This window comes from Temnothorax americanus, unplaced genomic scaffold (genome assembly GCF_048541705.1).
Source record: "Temnothorax americanus isolate GAGA-0224 unplaced genomic scaffold, ASM4854170v1 Scaffold57, whole genome shotgun sequence".
Classification (NCBI taxonomy): Eukaryota; Metazoa; Arthropoda; class Insecta; order Hymenoptera; family Formicidae; genus Temnothorax; species Temnothorax americanus.
Window position 1 is genome coordinate 329,129 of NW_027509721.1, and position 21,981 is coordinate 351,109.

The following is a 21,981-nucleotide window of genomic DNA, read 5'->3' on the forward strand; positions in this document are numbered from 1 at the left end:
GGGGGAGAGGAAAAGGAGGAAAGGAGGAAGAGAGAGAGGAAGGAAAAGAGAAAAATGTGCATATTCTATATTTATATAAGTTACACGAATATTCCGTAACCTGCTGCAAGTATACATATTATATTCATTATTTTCGAAAATACTTCTACATATAAGGCTGTACAGTACTTGATAAAAATAACTGTAAGCCATACGTATTTCGATTATTTTAAATAGATTTTTAACGAAATATAAAAAGAGAATTATATATATAGATATATATTTATAGATATATTTATCTACCATTTGAAATATAGTTAATAACATATGATACCGTAAAAAGGATTAGCTGCCAATTTGTTGAAAGACTTAGACCTGTGGTTATAATTTTAACATAAAAATTCTACGATTTATTGAACACGTTAAATTAACATTTAATTAAACCGGTCTTCTGTCCATCTTGTACACATTTTTCAATGTGAATCACAATCAACTCGAAAACATATATTATTCCGTTTGACTTTAACTTATTATCCTTGCAATTTTTGGCTTACACTTTTCTTATCAGGCACCCTAGACTTCTTTGCGAGAATCTTATCTACATGGAAGACGAACAGCTTAGGGTAAGTCAGTATGCCGTGTCTGAAATGAGCGATAAGCACGGCCGCTGTGACTTCCGCGTTAAGCTCGTTTAACAGGAGGTGTAATTAATTAGAGGACGAAGTTCACTGTCCTTTAGAGCTGACTCCACCGCGAGTGATGCCGCCGGCTCTCTCTCTTAATACTAATCACCTACCCTAACTTTTGCCGGCGTACTCTGAGATGATCTTATGGCAATTAATTGGCAGACGTGAGACGACAGTCATGATCGAGATCAAACAAACTCGCATACGGAAAGAATATGCAACCAACGAGCCTTTGAAAAAAATTAATAACTTTTTTATTTTATCAATCCTCCATGGTCAAATTTATTTACTTTCTTTAAAAAAGAATGATAAACCCCTTAATGAAAAATAATTAGTATCAAGATAAAATAAAATTTTTAATATAGTAAATTTTTTTAAAGAAAATATAATATTTTTTTAATCTTTTAAACTTATTTTTTTTTAATTTAGAAATAGGTTTGTTGATATATGTATAAATTATGTGTATGTTCACTTTTATGTTTACTCCAAAATTAGATTAGTTCATAGAGGATTAATAAATTTAGAATGTTATTTATATTAGAAATGTATAAATTTATCGAAATTTTGTATGAAAAAAACAATATCATATAAACAGTCTTTTCTCAAGTCTTTAAAAATGGAGTCAAATAAATAGTGTCATGAAAGTCATTAAACATTAATATTACAAGGTTTCAATTCCATAAATTGATACGGCACGTGTAATGTAGTACTATTGTGTTCTACAACAAGATGGCCCCGTCGGGGTGACGCACCCACGACTAAAACTGTTTCTCCCTTCAACAGGACTACTTTACCTTCGCCCTCTTCTGAAAATTATATATCAAATTATGTATCAAATACTTTGAAAATATTCGTTAAAACATTGTTACACGATTATTAATCACATAATATCAGATATAAAATGAAAATTGAAAATCGATGAGTTAGGAATCTGTTTGTTAATTAAATATCTCAGAATTGATTTAGTATTAATAATACATTTATATTGGTTGTTTAAGCATACATTTTTAATAATATAAAATATTTTCATGTTTTTTCTCTTGTAGAATTTCTGTCCGTATATATATATATATATATATATGTATATATACATATATATAGAAAAAATAATTAAAAAATATTTAAAAATAACTTTTGCATTGTTTTTTTTTTACAAAAAGTAAAATTGAGATTAGATTAATATTATATATATAATTATATATAGACAATTTTTTCTCAAACTTCACTTTTTTGAAAAAAATGCGAAAATTATCCTTTTAATTTTTTTTTTTTTTTTTTTTTTTACACGAACAGAAATTATACAAAAGAAAACAAACATATATGAATATATTTTATATTTTATTATAATTATATATATGAAACATTTTTTTCCAGGCAAATATTACATTTATGCATGTTTTTGTTTTATATTAATACTTTATGTACCAAAAACTATTTTAAATGACATTTCCTACCTGGAAAAGGCATTTTCATAATCCTGGTTTGCGGGTAACCAAGTTTTGTGTTTCCGGTCACGGTATAGGATCTACTGGGAGGGACAGGTGGCGGCCGCTCCTGTATGATAAAAGAAGAATTATATTAAGTTAGAAAGTTTTCTCTTGCAACATTTTGCGATAATTTTTGCGCAAAATTTGCGATTCTACCTGAAATACTAAAGTATTAAACGTTAAAACGCTTTGTTATCTCAAACACAATATATGTCTAGATTTAAAAATACAAAATTAAAAAACAAAAAAATATTAAAAAACTATATTTTTTCCTCAATTACATATTAATTTCTCATATCTCTTTTATGTACCTATTCTTAAGCTTTTTTGGGCCTTTACATTTATTTGCTTTGTAAAAGAACGTGTGTTATTCATGGTGCTTACCAAATCCAACCCGAAGTGTGTACAAGTTTGTTGGATCATCTTTTGATCCGCGCATTTTTCCGAAGGATCCGGGGGAGGTGTGCCAGCGATTGGTTGCGGTCTTGGACGAGTGCCAGTTCCAGTTCCTGTACCAGCGGTGACATTCCTCTGTACGGTTCCGGTATTGGTTCCGGTAAGTGGTTGTTGAGGTTTCTTCCGACCAATGCCAGATGTTACGCCTAGGGTTGTTCTTCTCAAAGGCCATCTCTTTCGTACGTGCCATCCTCTCCACGTAGACTGGAAATAAAATTAAAAATTTGATGTCCATTTTTCTTCTTTTCAGACATAATATAAATAATTATAATAAACGCCGCACTTTAATCTCAAAAATAATCAAATAAAAAAATATTATTAAACGTATGTGAAAGATGATTCATATTCAGAAAAAAAATTGTTAAAAAAAGATAATGCCTGCCTGTATTGCCGTAGCAGCTTTCCGTCGCGTCTCCGCCCGCAGGTTCTCGAGCTGCTGCCTGATACCCTCGCTGAGAAAAATGTGCCGCTTGCCGACGGCCCAGCTAGTGCTGGCGCCGAACTTACTCTTTAGCTGCTGTGCATTTTGTAAAATCAATTTCGTGTCCTCGACAGCCTGCTCCTCGGCACGACGCAGTTGTTTGAAGGGTGCGATCAGCCTATATCTCGCATTGAAGGCTTTAAATCGCATCCTGTGCGGATATCCTGTACGAACCGTCATAAATATTAGCTTCAAGATCTTATCGAAATTAATTTTAATTAAATAGGCTTGTTTTATACATTTAAAATCATCACATATATATAATGTTTTTTAAAACTATTATTTATATTTCTTATAATTAAAGATTTATCATTGTGTGAATAAAAAATTTCTTTAATAAATTAAAATTTTTTAATTAATTAAAATAAAATTCTGCCATCTTACCCCCTGCCATGAGATTTACTGTTTCCAGGACCTGCAACGAGCGTATCTGGCGCATCGTAACTCCCCTGTCGAGGTGCATCGGCGTCTCGGTGCTATTGCTACGGATGCATCTGACGAAGTGCGGTCTAGCGTGGACAAGGGTTCTCAAGAGATTATCTAGCCTCGTATGAAAGTCCTGTGTCAACGTCGATATTGGCTCGTCCCCGTTTAAACTGCGAATAACAACATTTACTTTCCTTTTGCATATTTCTTCTTTTAAATTTCACGTAAACTTGTCACGATCAATTATTCATAAGAGCGTTGGCATTGTTTAAACAATTATTACGATGTAGAAATTATCTACGCCCGTTTCAAGTTTGTCACCAATAAAGATGTTTCAATAATTACTTCAGCAATCCAAATTTTTGTATAAGAAAAAAGGAGAAAAGGATCTATTTGAAGTCAAACATTTCTTCAATAAATATGCCGGAGCATTAATAATATTTATCAAAATTAAATTTACGGGATTTTTCTCTACATCAATTTTTATAGTTTGTTAGTCGTTGATTACTTACAGGTCGGTATGAGAAGTTGGCGATATCCGAAAGCTGACGCCCCTCGGCACAGTATCGCTCGCGTATAACGCCTTCAACTCGCTACCAAACAAGTGGGTAGCAAAGCCGAAACTGCAAGTATGCTTGTAGAATACCGCCACCAAGTCATCAGGGACAACATCCTTATTTGTATCTTTAAAAATGGAATAATCAAATTTGATGATTGTAAAGAAAAATTTACCCGCTTAAATTTATGTGTGTATATATATGATTATAATCATTATATGTATAAATATAAATGATTATAATCATTATATATAGTATAATATATTGCACATAAATTGTTAAGCATTAATCATTCTAATTATTAATTAATTATTCACAATGGATTTTATAATTTTCCTGAATTATTATGAAATGTAATCAGAGAGAAGTCCTATCTACCCAAGAAGTCTGAGGTGTCGTAGGTGACTCTTCCTGCGAAGTGTTGAATACCGAAGGATCTACAATCGACGGTCCTTGGTTCGAACAATCGGGGATTCTGCTTATGCTGCACCTTCACTTTGGCAACGTAACTTTCCGCGGTTCCGTGTATAGAGCCCTCTACATCCAGCATACTTAGTAATCCGGTACGCTGCAAATTAAAATAAACACACCTAATTATATAATTAATACATAAAACAATTAAACAATCACATCTTCATCTTCATCAAAACAAAAAAGAATAACTTTTTTATTTCAGTATTAGCATATTCTTATATATATTTAAAATGTAAAAATTTCAGAAAACTTGGCGCCCCCTTTTCTCTATTTATTAACATTAATTATTTTCCATATGAACGCAATACCGAAAAATTACAAGAAAAGCTAAAGAGAAAATAACTATATTTATATATCAGTTAACAAATTTATTTGTAAAAGGTAAAATGTTTACATAAGCAACGATTGCTGGGTCGTTGTCTTCGATACAAAGAGCTTACCAAGGAAGAAATGAGATCAATGCATGGCACGTTGTCGACATAGTCAACTTCGACGTCGCACCGGATGCCTTCATCGCGGCAACTCTCGATGGAGCTCTTGAATATGTGAGTGTTGTAGAAGTGCTGCATCGTCTCCGCGCAAAGATTGATGCAGAGGTGCTCTAGCTGGCTCGGCTTAGGATCCTCGAACCCGAACATGTCCAGGATGCCGATGAAGCCGTCCGTGGCGTGTCGCACGGCGTTATTCAGGGCAGTCATGCTCCTGGATCCTGTTCCCCCTGAAAAATATCTCGTTTTACCTCTTGTTGCCATTAAAAAATATGAAGTGTGCTTGTATCACGATTCTGAAATGGTAACAAAGTATTGAAAAAAAAACTATATTATATCTAAACAGATCTAAGCTTCTGAAAGATAATATTAACTTTTTCAAAGTAATTACTTAATCATATTAATAATTTTCTGTTTCATTTAATAGTAGTAACAAGATTGTATAATTATGTAATTACATATAACATTAGTGGCTGGCTATTAAATTGCAATTAAGATAATATTAAATTTGTCTTAATGATTGTTATAATAAAGACCTGCTGAGCTGCCAATAGTAGAGGCGTGTTGGCTAGTAACATCCGCTTGATTATGAACAGACTCATTGGAATCCGACGAGAGGGTGCCGAGAGTCGAACCGAGTCTTTTCAAGCTGTTGGCTCGTCTTACTATCGTAGCTACAGTGCGGCAATAAAGCGCTTTTGCTAGCGAATCCCTCGTCATGTTAGACTGCGTAAACAAACACTTTTTAATTATTTTCATTGTTATAAAATAATGCTTGATTACAATAATAAGCAATTTTTGTGTACATATCTGGCTCTTTTATTAACCAATTGAAAATAAACTTGTAATACAGAGAAAATGTGTGATTTTCTAACGTTTTTACTACATTTTGCTAAAAGATTATTAAAGATCCTCGAATTTTTTACTGCAAACGTTTTGCAAATAAAAAATTAAATTTTACATCAAATAAAATTTTACTAAAATAAAAAAATCAATGCTTTGATTCATAATTTGAAAGTAATAAGATAAGGGGTTAATAGGAAAATTAATAAGCAGAAGTCTAACATATATAATACGTAATGGATTCAGATTCAGATCATTAAAATCTCCAAGTTAAAGAATCCCAATAATTGATTTAAAAATCTCATAAAGAATTAATTTAACGTTTGAAAAGAGATTAATAATTTACGCAAAACGATTATCTACTCGTAAAAAGATTAAGATTCTTTGTCTCGAGAGTCAAAATTTGTGACATGTTAATAGGGATTTCAAGATCAAAGAATCTCACGATCCGCAATTGTTGATTCCCAACAAAATGTTAATTCACAGCCGTTGCTCGTCACTGTTTCATGTCGTAAAGAAAGTCTGATAACAGTACCATGTTGGCGTCGCAGACGGATTTAACGAGCTGGCCGCGCGCATTGTGAGTCCTCGAGGTGAGCCCGCGTAACAAGGCCGGCGGAGGAACTCCCAGGAGTGTAGCTACGGAGGATAATTCGTTCTCGCCAATTACGCCCACTTCCACACCGGAGCCGTCGGTGAAGCCGACGTTCCCGAGAATGAGCACCGCTGCTAGCACTCTTACGACGTCCAAAAATGGAATGCCTAACACGCCTGGGGAACAATAAAAGATGAAGGATCGGGGAAAATCTGATAATCTCTTTCCGCAAAGGGTTTAATCAACGTGAGAAATAAATAACGTAAAACATTAAGCATTTCGTCTAATTTAATTGTATCAGGTTTTTATTGAAATAAAATTTTACGTTATTTTTTTTTTCATATTTAATCACATACCTAAACAAGCTTTCCACGCTTGAAACCGAATTGCATCTTCAGCTTCGTCCTGTCGCGTATCGCCATGTTGAAGGTACCTCAAATTTTTCAGATTATATCCCTCCAAATTTAATTTAACTGTAAAAGTTTATTAGAGTAATTTATTTCTTAATAATTAATTATTATTAATCATTTTTATGCGATTGTAATAATATTATTATAATTAATTGCATTACCTCTCTCGTCGTGAGACAATCCAGCTAACATCTGATAAAATATATGGTAGTTTTTCTCGTCTGGTAATGGTCTGATTACTCGCGTCTGGTCTAGGAAGTAACAATGAATTTTTGTTCTATATAAAGCACCGTCCGTCACTTGAACCTCAATGAAGTGACCCTAAAGATATAACAAAGTTGTTCTAATATTTATATTTGCTAACTATTACTAAATAATCATATTTAGTGTTATTTATTATATTGTTCACGATACTTTTAATTTAAATATTAATATCAAAAAATTGTAAGGGACTCCCCAAGATTTGAATAGAAAGGTATAAAAACGGCTATGGGAGTCAGACGCGGTTATCCGTGCGTTATCCTACTGAACTTGTGATTCAAAGCGTGTCTTTAAGATGGCCGACCATCGCGACTAATTGTCAGATCCCCAAAAAAGAGTTTTTGAAGTTTTTGATACAATGAATATTAGGATAAAATATCTCATGAACAGGGGTATGGGCGGTGGGGAATCGTCTTCGTCTTCTAGTACTGAGAGTGATGCACGACCCATATGGTTTACGATCCCTTACGTTCCTCAGTTGACAGGAAGATTTAAAAATGTCATTAAAGATCTCAACATTAATCTTTCTTTTTTTAGTTTGAACAAATTGAATAAATTCATTCGGGTTCAGAAGGACGTTCTCCCTATCCAATCTAATAAGAATGTTGTGTACAGAATCTCGTGCAAGGATTGTGACGCCTCATATGTGGGACAAACTAAGAGACAATTCAAAACTCGGATCTCGGAACACAGAAATCACATTCGTTGGAATACTACAACATTATCAGTTATTACGGAGCACAGAATTAATTTTGACCATGAATTTGATTGGGAAAACGTCGAGATTCTTGACCGGTGTCGGAAATGACTCATATCAGACTGCAAAAAAAACAGTATCAATTTGCAAACTGACACTGATTTCCTTCATCATGCTTATGCTTCTGTTCTTGAAAAATTGTAAATCATGCTCATTGGTAATGCGCCTTTCTTTCAGTGACTTCACATGTCCCTATGTTTATACTGTCTATCCTTCATTTTTCTCACTGTTTATTTTGCCACAGTTGGTAAATGTGTATCATGACTCTTCATAATTTTTATACGTTAGAAATTTCTAAACCGTCGTCCTGATAAGCACGTTGACTTCGCTTCTGATATTGAACTCGTTTTATTGCGATTAATTTATATTTCCTCGCTATGGCTTGTAATACTCTCCTTCTCTTTGGCTTTCGGGTGAGTCTCTATAACATCTGTTACTTTATTTACGGCGATCTTGGCCTTTACCACTGTTATGTCGTTACAGACAGGAATTCGTTTGCCAAAGTATCGGATCTGTAAATTCTGAGACTTGCTGTACCGGCCTTGGTGAATAAGAGTAAATGGTTTTTGTACTTCACTGAAGATGGCTCAATCCCGAGCCGAAACGTATGAGCTTTATTAAATATAATGTTTACTAGAATCACTGTTGATTCCTTACGCACGGATAACCGCGTCTGACTCCCATAGCCGTTTTTTTCCCTTTCTATTTAAATATTAATACTACGTCTTAATAAACTTCCTTCTCATAATCTTATTTCTCTTTCATCTTTCTCCTTCCTCCCACCTTCTTCTGTCTCATACATCTCGAAGCAAACTACTTACTATCCTTGAACTCTCCGAGTTTGTGGCGGTTTTCGCTGAGCCCAAGGATCTGAGGACCGTGAAGGCTGCCGCGAGATGTTTGAAAGCGTCCGTTTCCGGTCCGCCGCCGGCGACGTCGAAGAGTTGCCTAAGTAATAGCATTGAAGCGTACGTTTTTCCGGAACCGCTTGTCCCTGTGTAGAAGAAGTTCCAGAAATCTTCACTTCTCGTGTAAAACGAAGGGAAGATGGAGTTTGTTAAGAGTTTTACCAGAAAGAATAATCGCCTGGGGATATCCGGTCTCCGATTGTTGTCTCACGGCTTCCTGGACGACCTTGTTCAGCTGTGGCGCTAATGGTACCGACCTGGTGCTCGTTAGGGTCAACGGATTTCCAACGTCTGTGTAAGGATTTACGCAGACCAATATGGGACCCACATTCGTCTGGAACAATATTGCCGTTTTTCCTTGAATGGATCTGTTATTTAATAGACCACTTTTACTTTTAATGTGTATATCAAAATGTATTTAACTTTGAACAAAGTAAGATATTTGAGTTTCTAGCTTCTTTGCATATCTAAGCAACGAATTATATTTTTCTTATTAATAATAATCTATTTTAAGACTTAGTTTTTTTATAAGAGTGAGATTTAGAAAAATCTTTGCAGAAAGAACTGTATAAGTTAGCAACTATACTTCGTAGAAAGTTTCAAATATAAGTTTGAATCCCATAATATTAAAATTTTTTATCCTTTTCTTAATTTTTGATTCATATTTTATGAATAAATATAATGACCAATTTACAATCACTCTTCAATTTATGTTTATAACACAAAGAAATTTATTGTCTTTATAATTTGATTCTTTTAAAATATATTTAGCTTAAAAATGTTGTTAAAAAATTTTTTTAAGTTCTGTTTAAATGTTGAAGTTCAAGTCTGACAAATTGCATAAAGAATTTATGTAAGTATATAATCAACTTGCTTTTTGCAATTAAATAAGGTATCGAATCGACCGCAAAAAAGATTCTCGGTTGCCTGGGGGAACCTAGATCAGGGCGAAATCAAGAGTTTTTCAATAAACCGCCTAAATGAGGTACAGTCTCAAAGAAACCGAACGTTTCGTGTAAAAAGTCGATAGCCTGCAGTACGAAGAATCGTTCATCATGACGAATGACATATGAGACGAGATATTGTGCGGTAAACGCGCGCTCGCGCGCGAAAGTTCGTTTACTGGAGAAATTGAGTATTTAAAAAAATTTGACTAAAATTAAATAAATAACTAATACGTAAAATTTATATCCATTGATGAAATTCGCTAAGTCAGTGCGTATTTACACTTTTAAATATATATAACTTTTTTTAGATATTAACATAAATATATTCTTTTTAAGTTTCAAAGTTGAAATTATTTTATACAGAATTATTCAAGCATCAATTAAAGTATAAATCGCGGCTGATGAAAAGATCAATCATGTAACATAGTAGGGAAAAATATGAAAATTAAAGCCGGTCTGACCGATCACATCATCGGAATGCGAGCGTGCGTGCCACCTGTGCGTGGGTTTCTTGCGGCAGGGTGGCATGCACGAACCAGTCGAGAGAGACAGGGTGAATTCTTAATGGCGGTGTATCGGCCGCGTTCTGTGTGTGTTGCGTTATTGCGAGCACCAAACACACTGACACGCAAACGCTCCAGGTACTTACGAATATGATTCGAGACCGCCTCTTTGCATTCCACTCTGGCACAACCATGTCATTCGTATGTGTGTGGACATGAGTGTATATTTATGTGTGTGTGTGTGTGCGATTCATGATTGGTTTTTGGAATCTCCCCTTGAACATTTAGATTCTAAAAAATTACGGGACAGAAAAATTCTTTGTGACTCATAAGCCATTGTAATTTTTATATATATAAAACATATGACTTGAAATTATATAAATAAACTTCAAATATTTAATGTGTATATAGAAACCTTAAAAGACTTTTACTTTTTGTGTAAATTTAATCAATCTTATATATTTTTTTCTAAGTGAGAGCTTACTTTATCTCGAAAAATACAATCGACATGCAACAAAGTGCAATTTATCTATTTAACAATATTCTAATTCGTTCTCATCTTATCTTTTCTATTTTCTTTAAAAGGTTTCAACGCCCATTTTTGACAGCCTTACATTTAAGCTATCGGTTTTTGCTTATCTACTTTTAACAAAGGCATTGATCTTACGTGGTACTGCTTGGCGCAGAAGCGGGCTTGAAGACATTTAAGCACTGCATCCTCTGTAAGAGGTCCAGGTAGATGAATGAGGTCGTCGAAGGCCGTGGAAGTCGCAGGGCCGGGCGAAGACGCGGCGGCTTTTGAGAGACATCGATGCTGGCTTTGATTACTTTTTGCGTTTTTCACGTCGGCAATAATGCTGGAGATCGGCGGCGACCGAAGGCATCCTAACGCCGTCACGCAGGATACTATCCCATCGTCAGGTACTCCGTTGTGACGTTTCGACGGCTCTAAGTCTGAACACGTCGAAAAGTTCAGAAAATTATCAATTTTCTATCAATAACTGTAACAATCAATTAATAACTATTAATTATAATAGATTATCTTATTTTTATGGACCTATAGAAACATAGTGTTGTTATATCTTTTTAATGTGGCCGAATAAAAGCACGTTTTAAAGTTTTACAATTACATACAATTAATTGATAGACATAGAGACTGTTTGTTGTAGTAAAATGACGATGGAATTAGGATCCCATTAAATAATTAAAATTTTCACTTAATAGAGATGTATGACAGATAATTTATCCCTGATACAGGGTCACAATAGATGTCCGTGGACTAATGCACTAACCGGATATTAAATTATTTGCTGCGGTCGAGTTATGGTTGAGCGTGTTCGCACCAGCATGGTTGACATGCGGATGGACAATCACGGAAGCTGTCAATGTATGACCAGCGGGATGACCGATTCCATGAGGTATTGTGCCACTGGGTGGTAAAGTGGTTCGCGGAGGTACCGCGGGCGCGGGCGAAGTGGGCCCGCCACCTTTTTCCGGGCTCTTCGATAGGGGTCCGGTGGTGCCGCCCGTCGGCCCTGACGCGTTCGCCGGTTGGGTTACGTGCAGCCGGTTCCTCAGGGTCACCAGTTCCGTGCTGAGGCTCCGCAAACGCTGCTGTAGGTGCACCGCTTCGTTCGATGAGGAAGCATCTTCGAGAAGCAAACGGAAAACTTCTTTGAGATATATACGATGATGCCAATGCAGTTAAATGCGAGAGTACTTTAAGACACACTACTGTTTTTCTCTCTCTCTTCATAATTATTAAATATAAAATTCGAAAAATAAAAGAATTATGATAAAAGCCTTCAATATTTTAAATATCTAAAAATCTTTACAGTTCCGGAAACTTAATTGATTTTATGAGTTATAGGAATAATCAAGGAAAGAATTTTCTAAGAATCATATATAATTACAGTATATATGGAAATGACACGGATATATATTCTCTATTTGTGATATATTTTTTTTCTGATCTTGTTTCAGTATTCACGTTCTCAACTTTAGTTCTTATTATCGTTTTTATCCGTCACGCGTGTGCGCGTTCTCTCAAGTCGTGCACAGGCTCTTCGAGTACCGTTAATCTAAGATACAATAGCGGATAAGTTGAAATGGAGGAGGCTGTGCGCTCTCGATGGACTCCCAAGATTTCTCTCCGTCATCTAATATAAGAGCGGCTGAGCGCGCTGTTACAGCCGATTGTGTAGTCACGTACCATGCGACTGACCACTACTGTTATGGTCGCTGAATATGACCTCGCCAAGGTATTGTCTCGATAAGAAATATTTTCCAAGATATCCCAACTTCTTGGAAAGATGGGAAGTTCTTTTTTAAGTGCAAATCAAGCACACATAAATTAATGAAACTTTTGTTTATTCTTATACAAAAACAGATATTGTAAAATATTCTATATAAAAATGTCGTTAATATTATTTTAAGTTCACCTACATTGTAGAGAAACGGAATAAATTATAAAACCATGAACAGCGAAATGAAATTATTTTTAAAGCAAAATGAACTAGTTCTAGCAAATCTCTGCAAAGCTAATGGTGTAGTAAACGAATCTAGAAACTTATTGTTACGTGAATATACCAACAATGATAGTAATTTACGCCACCTACAATTTATTTAGTTGAAAATTATATTAATCAAGCAATTCATTATCACATAAAATGACAGCTAGTTATAATCTAGTATCTAATAAAGTTAACCTTAATTTTTATCTTTATAAATGTGACAGAGAAAAGATTTATGTTCTAGTATTCTTCCTCTTTCTTCTTTATATGATATGAAACTGAACTAATTAGGGTTAATTGAAGTCACATCTAATTCTCAGTTTTATTATATTCTCTATTTTACTCTAATTATATAAAATCTTTAATGTGAACTACAATATCGACACTTAAAAATGTTTCCAGTTAAAAATAATCGCTTACTTATCGATTATGTCGCAAGCATAAATAAATTCATTGTTTTCTTTGTACACCAACAATCTATATAGACAAGACAGATTAGCGAGTCAGCCAAGCAGTCGAAATCGATTATCAACGACCTGAAATAACATTTTCACTTCAACGGCAATCTTCTGTTTGACGATTGACGATTGGTTGATTCTAAGTGCGATCGAAAGTGTTTCTTTGATCAGATTGTTCTGTTGGGAACGCGTTTTCTTCCCTTTTTTTCGGACAGATACTAAAGTTCTCTCAACCGGATGACACACGATACTCGATTCGCACCGGGAACTGGTCTCGTTGTTCCATACCGACTTCCGGATACGAGATTAGTTACATAACCGGTTCTCTGGAACCGCGAAGTAAGTTGTTTAACGCGTGCGGCGGTTTTATTTATGCTCTGTTCTTGCGAGAGAGTCGCGTTCAATCTGAGATCACTTCAGTGTCTGTGGAGTCCTTTGTCGATTACAATAATGCTCACCGATGTTGAATCATGTGGAACATCCAAGGTATTGAATTCAAAGGAAGCCATCAGAATACATCGGCCACAAAAATGAAATAGATTACAATAAATAAACGAAACATTTTGTGCTGTTTATAAGTATATCGATAGCCGAGAAAAGTAGCCAGTGGCATGATAAATTGTAAATTGTTTTTGTAGAAAAATAACGGAAACTCGCGAAAAAAATTAAACACGGTAATGGGAGATAAAAGCTATTAATGCTATTATTCACATGTTTTTTTTGTTTTGATAAAATATATTTTAAAGTAACTTTAAAGGCTATATTAAAATTTTTCTCCGGGCGCACGCGCGCGCATGCGGGTATATTATTGCCACTATAAATAATGATAACTAATGAGTAACAGTAAACAATAACAGGAACAGTGAGAGCGGCAAGAACTTTATTCCTCCGGCTTTCCAAGCATCTTGTAACCCAGGTCCTATTCGGGATTAAACTGCGCAGGTACCTTCGGAAGCTGAACGCTCCTTCGTGAAGAAAACAGGTTCTTTTTAGTCTTATCCTTCTCACGGCACCGCCTACACTTCGTTCGTCTTAACTCTTTCAACTAATGCTTCATCGACTTATGTCGTTGCCGGCCTTCTTCTCTCAGATTTTAATTTGTCTTTCTTTCTATTTCTTTGCATTACTCTTTGAATTTATTTCGTTGGATTCTTTGAATCTATGAGCCTTTAAATTTGATTTTTGTATTTGTATTTCAAATACCAGATTGTTATTATCACAAGATTATGTTATCTGTATATATATATATATATAAATTAAACATGTGTTATATGTATATGATGTAAATTTTAATTGCAATTGTTTGCATACATTATAATGTTCTATGTAATCTGTGTAAATTATTTTAGTATTATTACATATGTATATAATTTCCCTTTGCATGTATATTTGACATTGACGAACTTTATTATTAATCTTGACGATATATATTGTTTGTACATAAAATTAAACCCCTAGGAATTAATTTCTGTTTTATTATTCCAAATATTTAATATACATTTTTATTTATAATCCAAAGATTTATAAATTGAAACATACATACAGAAAAAAAGAGAGATAGAAGAGAGGAAGACAGTCACTTTTGACTTATAATTTGTACAATAGAATGTTTAAGTTTCAATATTCTTTTTTGTAAATAATACAAAATTTCTTTTCTCCTAGAAACATTTTGTTTAAATTTTTGTAATTTTTTTTTACATAAAAAGGGTATTCACAAGTTATACTTTTAACATAAATGTATATGCAAACTAAAATTAAAAGTAACTAATTAAAATTAGAAGAAATTAATAAATAAATTGGATAAAAAACATTTTACATATATTATGGCTATAAAGATTTACAAAATCAGAATAACAGGTGTACGGATAATATTTCAAAATACAACAAAGATAGCTTTACAGAAACTGGAAAGCACAAGCTTGAAAATATGGAAGTAATAGGGATAGGATAAAGAAAGGAGAGAAACGAAGAAAGTATTACCTTAAGAGCACCGTTATACTTTGGCACGGGCAAAGAGATAACAAAAGGGGTGAATTAATCGCGACAGGTACTCTGCATTCCTCTCTTGTGCGCGCAGATTACCGAATCGCGGTGAAATTAATAGCGACGCCCGCACGTATGTCGAAACTTAATTCGTAATTAGACGCGGAGGCTTATCTTAACGCGTGATCCATTTACAAATTTGGTCGATGGGTATTTTTTCCGAGAAATTTCCGAGAAATAATTCGTCGCTATGAAACTTTAATTAAATTAAAAAGCACAAAAATATTTTATTTCGTCTGGCTTACTTTTTTTTCAACACGTTAAAGATTGTTCCGTATGAAACAAATTTCAAAATAATATATCTTAAAAATGTTATTTATTATATATACTTTTTTTTAAATTATTGCAGATTAAATAAGAATTAAATAAGAATGAATTATATATTTTTTGATAATTTGTGTATAAACGAATAATAATCACTTAGAAAAGATTATTTTTTGCACAGATTTTATTTGAATGCATCAAAATAACGCATCAATATAAATTACATTCTCAAGCACTGCGGGAGACAAGCAAAGATTATTAATACAAAGGAAAATACAAAGGGTTTTCAAAATAACGTTTCTACGGAATAAAAAAATGTTACAGAATATCCAGAATAAATAAGCGGCTGCCAAATCCATGTGTCGAGTCTTGATAAAATAGTAATTTCCCACGATGCCAATTTGCAGCGGAACTTCGCAAATGTGACTCCACGAAGTGGCAATAAACGTAACAATCTTGAACATTATCAAACAAGAAGTCCTATCTAGGATATACATAAATTGTATATATTCAAGGTATATCCAACCCCCACATTTAATCTCTTCGCTGATAAGCTCCATCGGAGTATGAATTAGTTAATTAGTATTATTTATTTGTTTGATTTTTTAGACATATAGAATATTTGTTTATAATAAAGTCTATGCTTTTCTTATTTCAAAATATTCTATATAAAGAGAATTTCCTAACATACTTTGTATATTTTATAATAAAAATTTTAAGAAGACATTAAAAAAGATTATTATTAGAAGTTAATTTTTTAATTAATTACTTAATGCATTTGTACTACTTTTTGATTCCTATAATAAAATCCTTAATAAGTGCTCGCAAATGCGCATATGCGCATATGCAACGCGGTTTAATCTGTGCGAGTATGCATGTCACTTTCGTGCACTTTACACGCACACGTGCGCTTGCAGCACATGGGAGCAGTTGCAGCTGGATGCACCAGTTTAGGCCATTGCCCCGTATAAATCCCAGCGAGGAAAGATCTTTCCTTCGTTATTACCAATATCATCGGAAGTGCTTGTTGTTTCACATTATAACGTTTATTTATATAATTGTTCACAAACATAATAATTTACAAAATAATTGGAGTTTCTAAATTTTTAAATTAAAAACAAATGTCAAATAAAACAATTTCTCTAACAGTTCACAAATTTCAAACAAATTTTTGTTTAAACAAAAATGCAAAGCAAAAGGAATCAAAGAATTGCAAAAATATTAGTTCTTAAGAATAATAACTCATAATATTAATTAATATACGCAAAATGCGAGACGTAAATAATATTTTAAGAGTATAAAAATTCCCTAAAAAAATTAATTTTAAAGAGTTTCTAAATACATATTACATATTTTCTATATTTTTTTAAAATTAGAGATACATTTTATAACATAATTAATAATTATAACTGTATTATATTCAGTGTATACAAATTATTTATCAGTTTTATGCAATTTTTCTTGCTCGAAGAAGTTAATAATGACAAAGAAGAGTAGAAGGTATTTTAATTATATCTCATCTTCCCACTCCTTCCACCTAATTACTCAAGAAGCCCGTAATTGTGAAGGACGCGCTATAATGAAACAATAGCTGTAAGGATGTCTTAGACTGCAAAATAATGACGCTTCCGAGTTGGGAAACAATCGAGTAAAAAAGTTATCTTCATCTTGTGGCTCGGTCCATTTTTTTTCAAAACTCTTCCTAACATTTAATACACTGTCAGAAACTAAAAACTTATGAGTAACCTGTTTCAGGTATTACACGCAAATTTTTTTTCTCTTTTTGGATTTTTATTCAAGATGTCAAAAAATGATTTTTCATGCAAAAAATAACCGCTCAATATTAACCGTAGTGTTTATATATACACGGTAATTTATTTTTAATAATAAAATAAAATACTTTGGAACAAACACATTTTCTGCAAAAATATTTTAAACAAAAATTGTTTGATTTTAAAACAAAATGTAAAATAGTAACAGTGTATATAGTGTATGAAACATAAACTATAGATTTTTAATACTGGCAGGGAATATCGGAATGGAGCCTATATGTGTCAACCCCACTTTGTAATACAAAATATTCACATATATGCATCAACTACATTGAATAAAATTATAATAATTTTAGTTAACTTTACTTGTTTTGAGTCATCTGTAATTAAAAAAGCATTAATTAAAAATTAAAAAAAAACCGAAAAATATAAAATATAATGTAAAATAAAGAATATAAGATATAAAATAACTCGTAAAACATTTATTTGTTATTTTATCCTAATAATTTTATACGCAAAATAACAAGAGAAATTAATTTACGTGAGAAATATATGATTTTATTGGAAAAATTTAATTTACTTTGATATATAACCTTTGCAGAAATCAAATACAGGTCATCATTATTTTACATTTTTTGAAAACAAATAACTTATGTTTAAAACATTTTTTTTTAGGAAATCTGTTTTTTCTAAAGTATTTTATTCCATCATTAAAAATAAAACGCCGTGTATAAGCGCGGTTAATTCTGAACAGTTATTTTTTGCATGCAAAATCATCTTCTGACGTCTTGAACCAAAATTCAAGAAATGAAAAATTTAGCGTGTAACACTTGAAAGAGATTATACTTGTATATACTTGTCAGCATATGCATTAGCAATGTAGATGTCATCAGTCATCATTGACCATTTAAGAAATAATTTAAAAAACAGACTATTCAGATTTAGGAAAGGTTTTTAATAGAAATAAGATATATTTAAAGAACTATTTAGAATTACACTAAATTATTGAAAAGATAAGAAATTTAGTTTTAGCTATAGACTTATATGATTACGTGTTATACATAAATATTATATAAGTAATGATTATGTGTTATACATAAATAAAATTAGATATTGAAGGCTTTTGAAATTAACATTTAAATTAAACATTATGTTTACACAGACTTTATGTTCATTCATACACAATAAAATAATATTTAAAACTTTATTTAAAACTATTTAAACAATATGAATTTTATTTACTTTATCTATTTTTAATAGCCTGATAAAATTATTATCTTGAATTTTAAATTAAAAATAGGTATATACATTTTACTGATCACAAAAAATCGGCAGCCAATTCAAAGGACACATAGTAGCAGTGAAAACGCATAAATATAATCGTTTATGGTAGCTTAATGTAGATGATACCAATTTCTGATTCCGGACATTGTATAAATTTTTTATGAGAGACTTTAATCTCTGGATACAGTTAAGAATGCTGGAAGGTAATCAAAGAGGAATGGAGTGAAGATATAAAGAAATTGTATTACTTTAACTGTAAAGCGTAGGCAACTTTTATAATGACCACCGCAACTCTTCATTTTTAGCATGGCAGGGTCGTACTAAGTGCTCTGGGGCCTACTGCCTGCGTAGTTCAATTCTAACGGTTTATCTCATAAATCTTCATTACTAAATAAAAGAATCTGTCAACTAATTGCGAGTGTCACAATTCACAAAATGGAAAAATTAAAATTTCAATTATTGCGGAAACTGATGTGTAAAAATTTTTTGTGCTCTTGGGAGAAGATTTTTGAATTTTGCATCAGGCCTTTTATATTTATTATTTATGTGTAAAATTTAAATTTGTTGAGAGATACGAATGTACATAATAAACAATAGTTTTCTCAAAAGTATTATATGTATAATATTTTAAGAAACTAAGGATCAAGGAATTGGACTAGAGAATCATAAATTGCTAAATTCAAAGATTTAATTTTATAAAAATTTCAAACACATCAATCGTCTATCGATTTTTAAAATTTTTAATTTTTAATTTTCAATTTCAAGTTTGGAGTTTTTATTCTTTTGAGGCATACCTACTTAATTTATATAATTTTTAGAAATTGTTAAAAATTGCAAATAAAATCTAAAGATCAATAATTTTTAAAACTGATAGACGATTAATGTATTTTAATGCGCGAAAATCGTAAATAGAGACAATATAGTGATATATGTAGTAATGACTATAAATTACATATAAAAAAGAAAATATTATAAATTTTAGCACACAAGCATACGAAAAGTGCAATATTGAGAATGTAATAAGAAGATATATAGATACAAAGAATAAAACAAAATATAATTTTAGAGCTCGAAAATTAAAAGTTTCAGTAATCAAGAAAAATATGTTCTAGATTGTTAAAATCAATTGGAAGACGCTGTCACAGTACTCGCAACTTTGTACCTTGCAGCTTCTTCTCGGTCTCCCAGAACTTCTGCAGCTCGGTAAAATACTTGTCCAATATGAAGACTTTGGAGAGACCGAGGGTAGCCATTTCAGGTGTTCGAGTCTTAATCCCGTCCAGAATTTTCCCCACTAAGCCTTCCTCCGAAATCCTCTATCTAATCTAACGTTTTTGCGGGTCTAACGAGATAGAACATCTCGGGGTTCCCGCGTCTTCGTATCCTCGGAGCATTCGTCACCGCACTCGCACATTTTCCACCGCAAAAATTTTTCAATACAGAAAAAAAACACTCAAATTTTTACATCACACACTGCACTGTAAAACAATTATTCGATCCAAGGGTTTATACACTGAAGCATATAAATTAAAATGCTTGAGATTCCGGATAAATACGTCGCGAATTAAATTCTCAACGCTGAAGAGTATCGCGATAACCAGATCTCCACGAATAGAGAGTCAGTCGATCAATCCGGATCAATGCACTGACGTCGGCACAATTTTTTAACCGTGTAAACTTAGTTAAACAGCCGTATGCACTTTTCAACATACGAAGAGTGGCGAGCCGTCGCGTTCAACTGGGCGTCATTGTTGCCTGAGACCCACCTTCTGGGCCTTATTTCTCCTAAGGGGCCTTCGCCGTAACTCCAACAGGTATATAAGAGCCGCGGCGCTTACCTAGTCTACGGGTAGTTAGGTGGAAGGCACCACACGGGCATGCCCGGGTCCAGCATATCTGCCGAATGGAGTTGGTAAGAGGTGGGAGGTAAGGCGGAGAGAGAGAAAGAGAGAGAGAGAGAGAGAGAGAAAGAGAGAGAGAGAGAGAGAGAGAGAGAGAGAGAGAGAGAGAGAGAGAAAGAGAGAGAGGACAGGACTGGTCTCCGACTGGACCGCTCCGCGCGGAGGCTGCGGAAAAATGACTGCGGCCCTAGACTCACCTTAGGCAGCTCTCTCGACCTCCACGACTCACTGCGGTTTATTATGCGGCTTGTTGATCTACTCGATGAAACTTCAAGCGGAAACTAGACAGCGTACAGCACAATTCAACGCAAAATTTAAAATTTTAATCCATGAATTAATTGTAATTGCTCAACAAATCCGCAAAAGCCGTACTGGAATCTCAAAAACTCGAGCAAAAAGAATTATATTATAAATAAATAAAATGTAAACAATTATTTGTAGGAAATAGATAATTAGCGTAATCAATTAATGGCTACGTAATAAATGATAATGTCTCGGTCATGACTTATAAGGAAATGCCTTTTCCTTTTAAGAGAATTTTAATATAGGTATAACGTGTAAGGACGCGCATATGTGTGTACGTGATTTGGTTTAAATTTTCCGAGCGTGTGTACGTGTATCATTGATCCCTTTCAATAAACGCGGAACATCGTGTTTAAAGAACAGGTATCTTTTCTATATCCACATTCAAGTCACTTGTTGCTTGGCGAGCGTTCATCCACTGACAAGCAGCCATTGAGCTGCTCGATGAGCGCGACACGCGATACATGTCACCTGACCTATCTACCGAATGAATGGCTGCTCGCGAGGCAGCCACAGAGGGCGGCTGAAGAGAGACACGAGGCCTGAAGAAGGCCTCGCGCGCTCTCGTTTGCCGGTCGGGCGGTCGAAAAAGAGAGCGACAAACGAAGCGATCGATCTTCGTGGCATTCTCGCGAGCGCCCTTGCTCCCTTTTTCGCCGGGGCGACGAAAAGAGAGAAAAGAGCGAAGGGGAAGAGAGGATTCGTGGCACACTCGAGAGGATCTCCCGAGTTCTGAGGCGCGTTTCGCCTTATAATTTTGATCTACTGCCGCGAAAGGAATCCAACATGGCTGTGCCGCCGCGCCACGGCACAGGCTTAACCCTGTCGTAAACAATGCAACATCGTCGTCGTGAGAGAACTTTCTCACTCTATCTCCTCTCTTCTCTTCTCTTCTCTTCTTTTCCTTCGCTTGCTCCTTATCTTCTTCTGGGGCCCAGCTTCCCCCACTTCTCGCGCGCAAGTGAGCCTGTTACTCCCCCCACTCAGGCCGTGATGCAAACGGGGGAAAGGCCCCGAGAGTGGTAACACGGAGGGAGGAAGGCCCTGACAGGGGCCGACGACCACTACGAGTGGATCCCTACCACCAAATGCGCTCGCTATCGACGAGAATATGCGAGAAGTTAACTTTGTTCGCTTCGTTACTGTTGCGAAAACGATAAGAGAGTCAGCGATTACTGATTTAAT

At 34.0% G+C, this 21,981-nt stretch overlaps 1 protein-coding gene across 1 annotated transcript; it reads right to left on the reverse strand.

Annotated features, from left to right (window-relative positions):
* Positions 1-1,190: 1,190 nt before the first annotated feature.
* On the reverse strand, positions 1,191-20,403 carry Dachs (unconventional myosin-IXb-like dachs). Its single transcript, XM_077419622.1, has 17 exons — positions 19,755-20,403; positions 11,551-11,907; positions 10,926-11,212; positions 8,971-9,142; positions 8,722-8,894; positions 7,044-7,203; positions 6,829-6,945; positions 6,413-6,648; positions 5,571-5,760; positions 4,987-5,264; positions 4,451-4,640; positions 4,028-4,199; positions 3,474-3,685; positions 2,991-3,253; positions 2,537-2,812; positions 2,120-2,219; positions 1,191-1,471 (listed from the first exon to the last, which is right to left on the reverse strand). Exons 1-17 carry the CDS (start codon positions 19,843-19,845, stop codon positions 1,314-1,316), a joined length of 3,432 nt encoding a protein of 1,143 aa, XP_077275748.1. The 5' UTR covers positions 19,846-20,403; the 3' UTR covers positions 1,191-1,313.
* Positions 20,404-21,981: the final 1,578 nt, after the last annotated feature.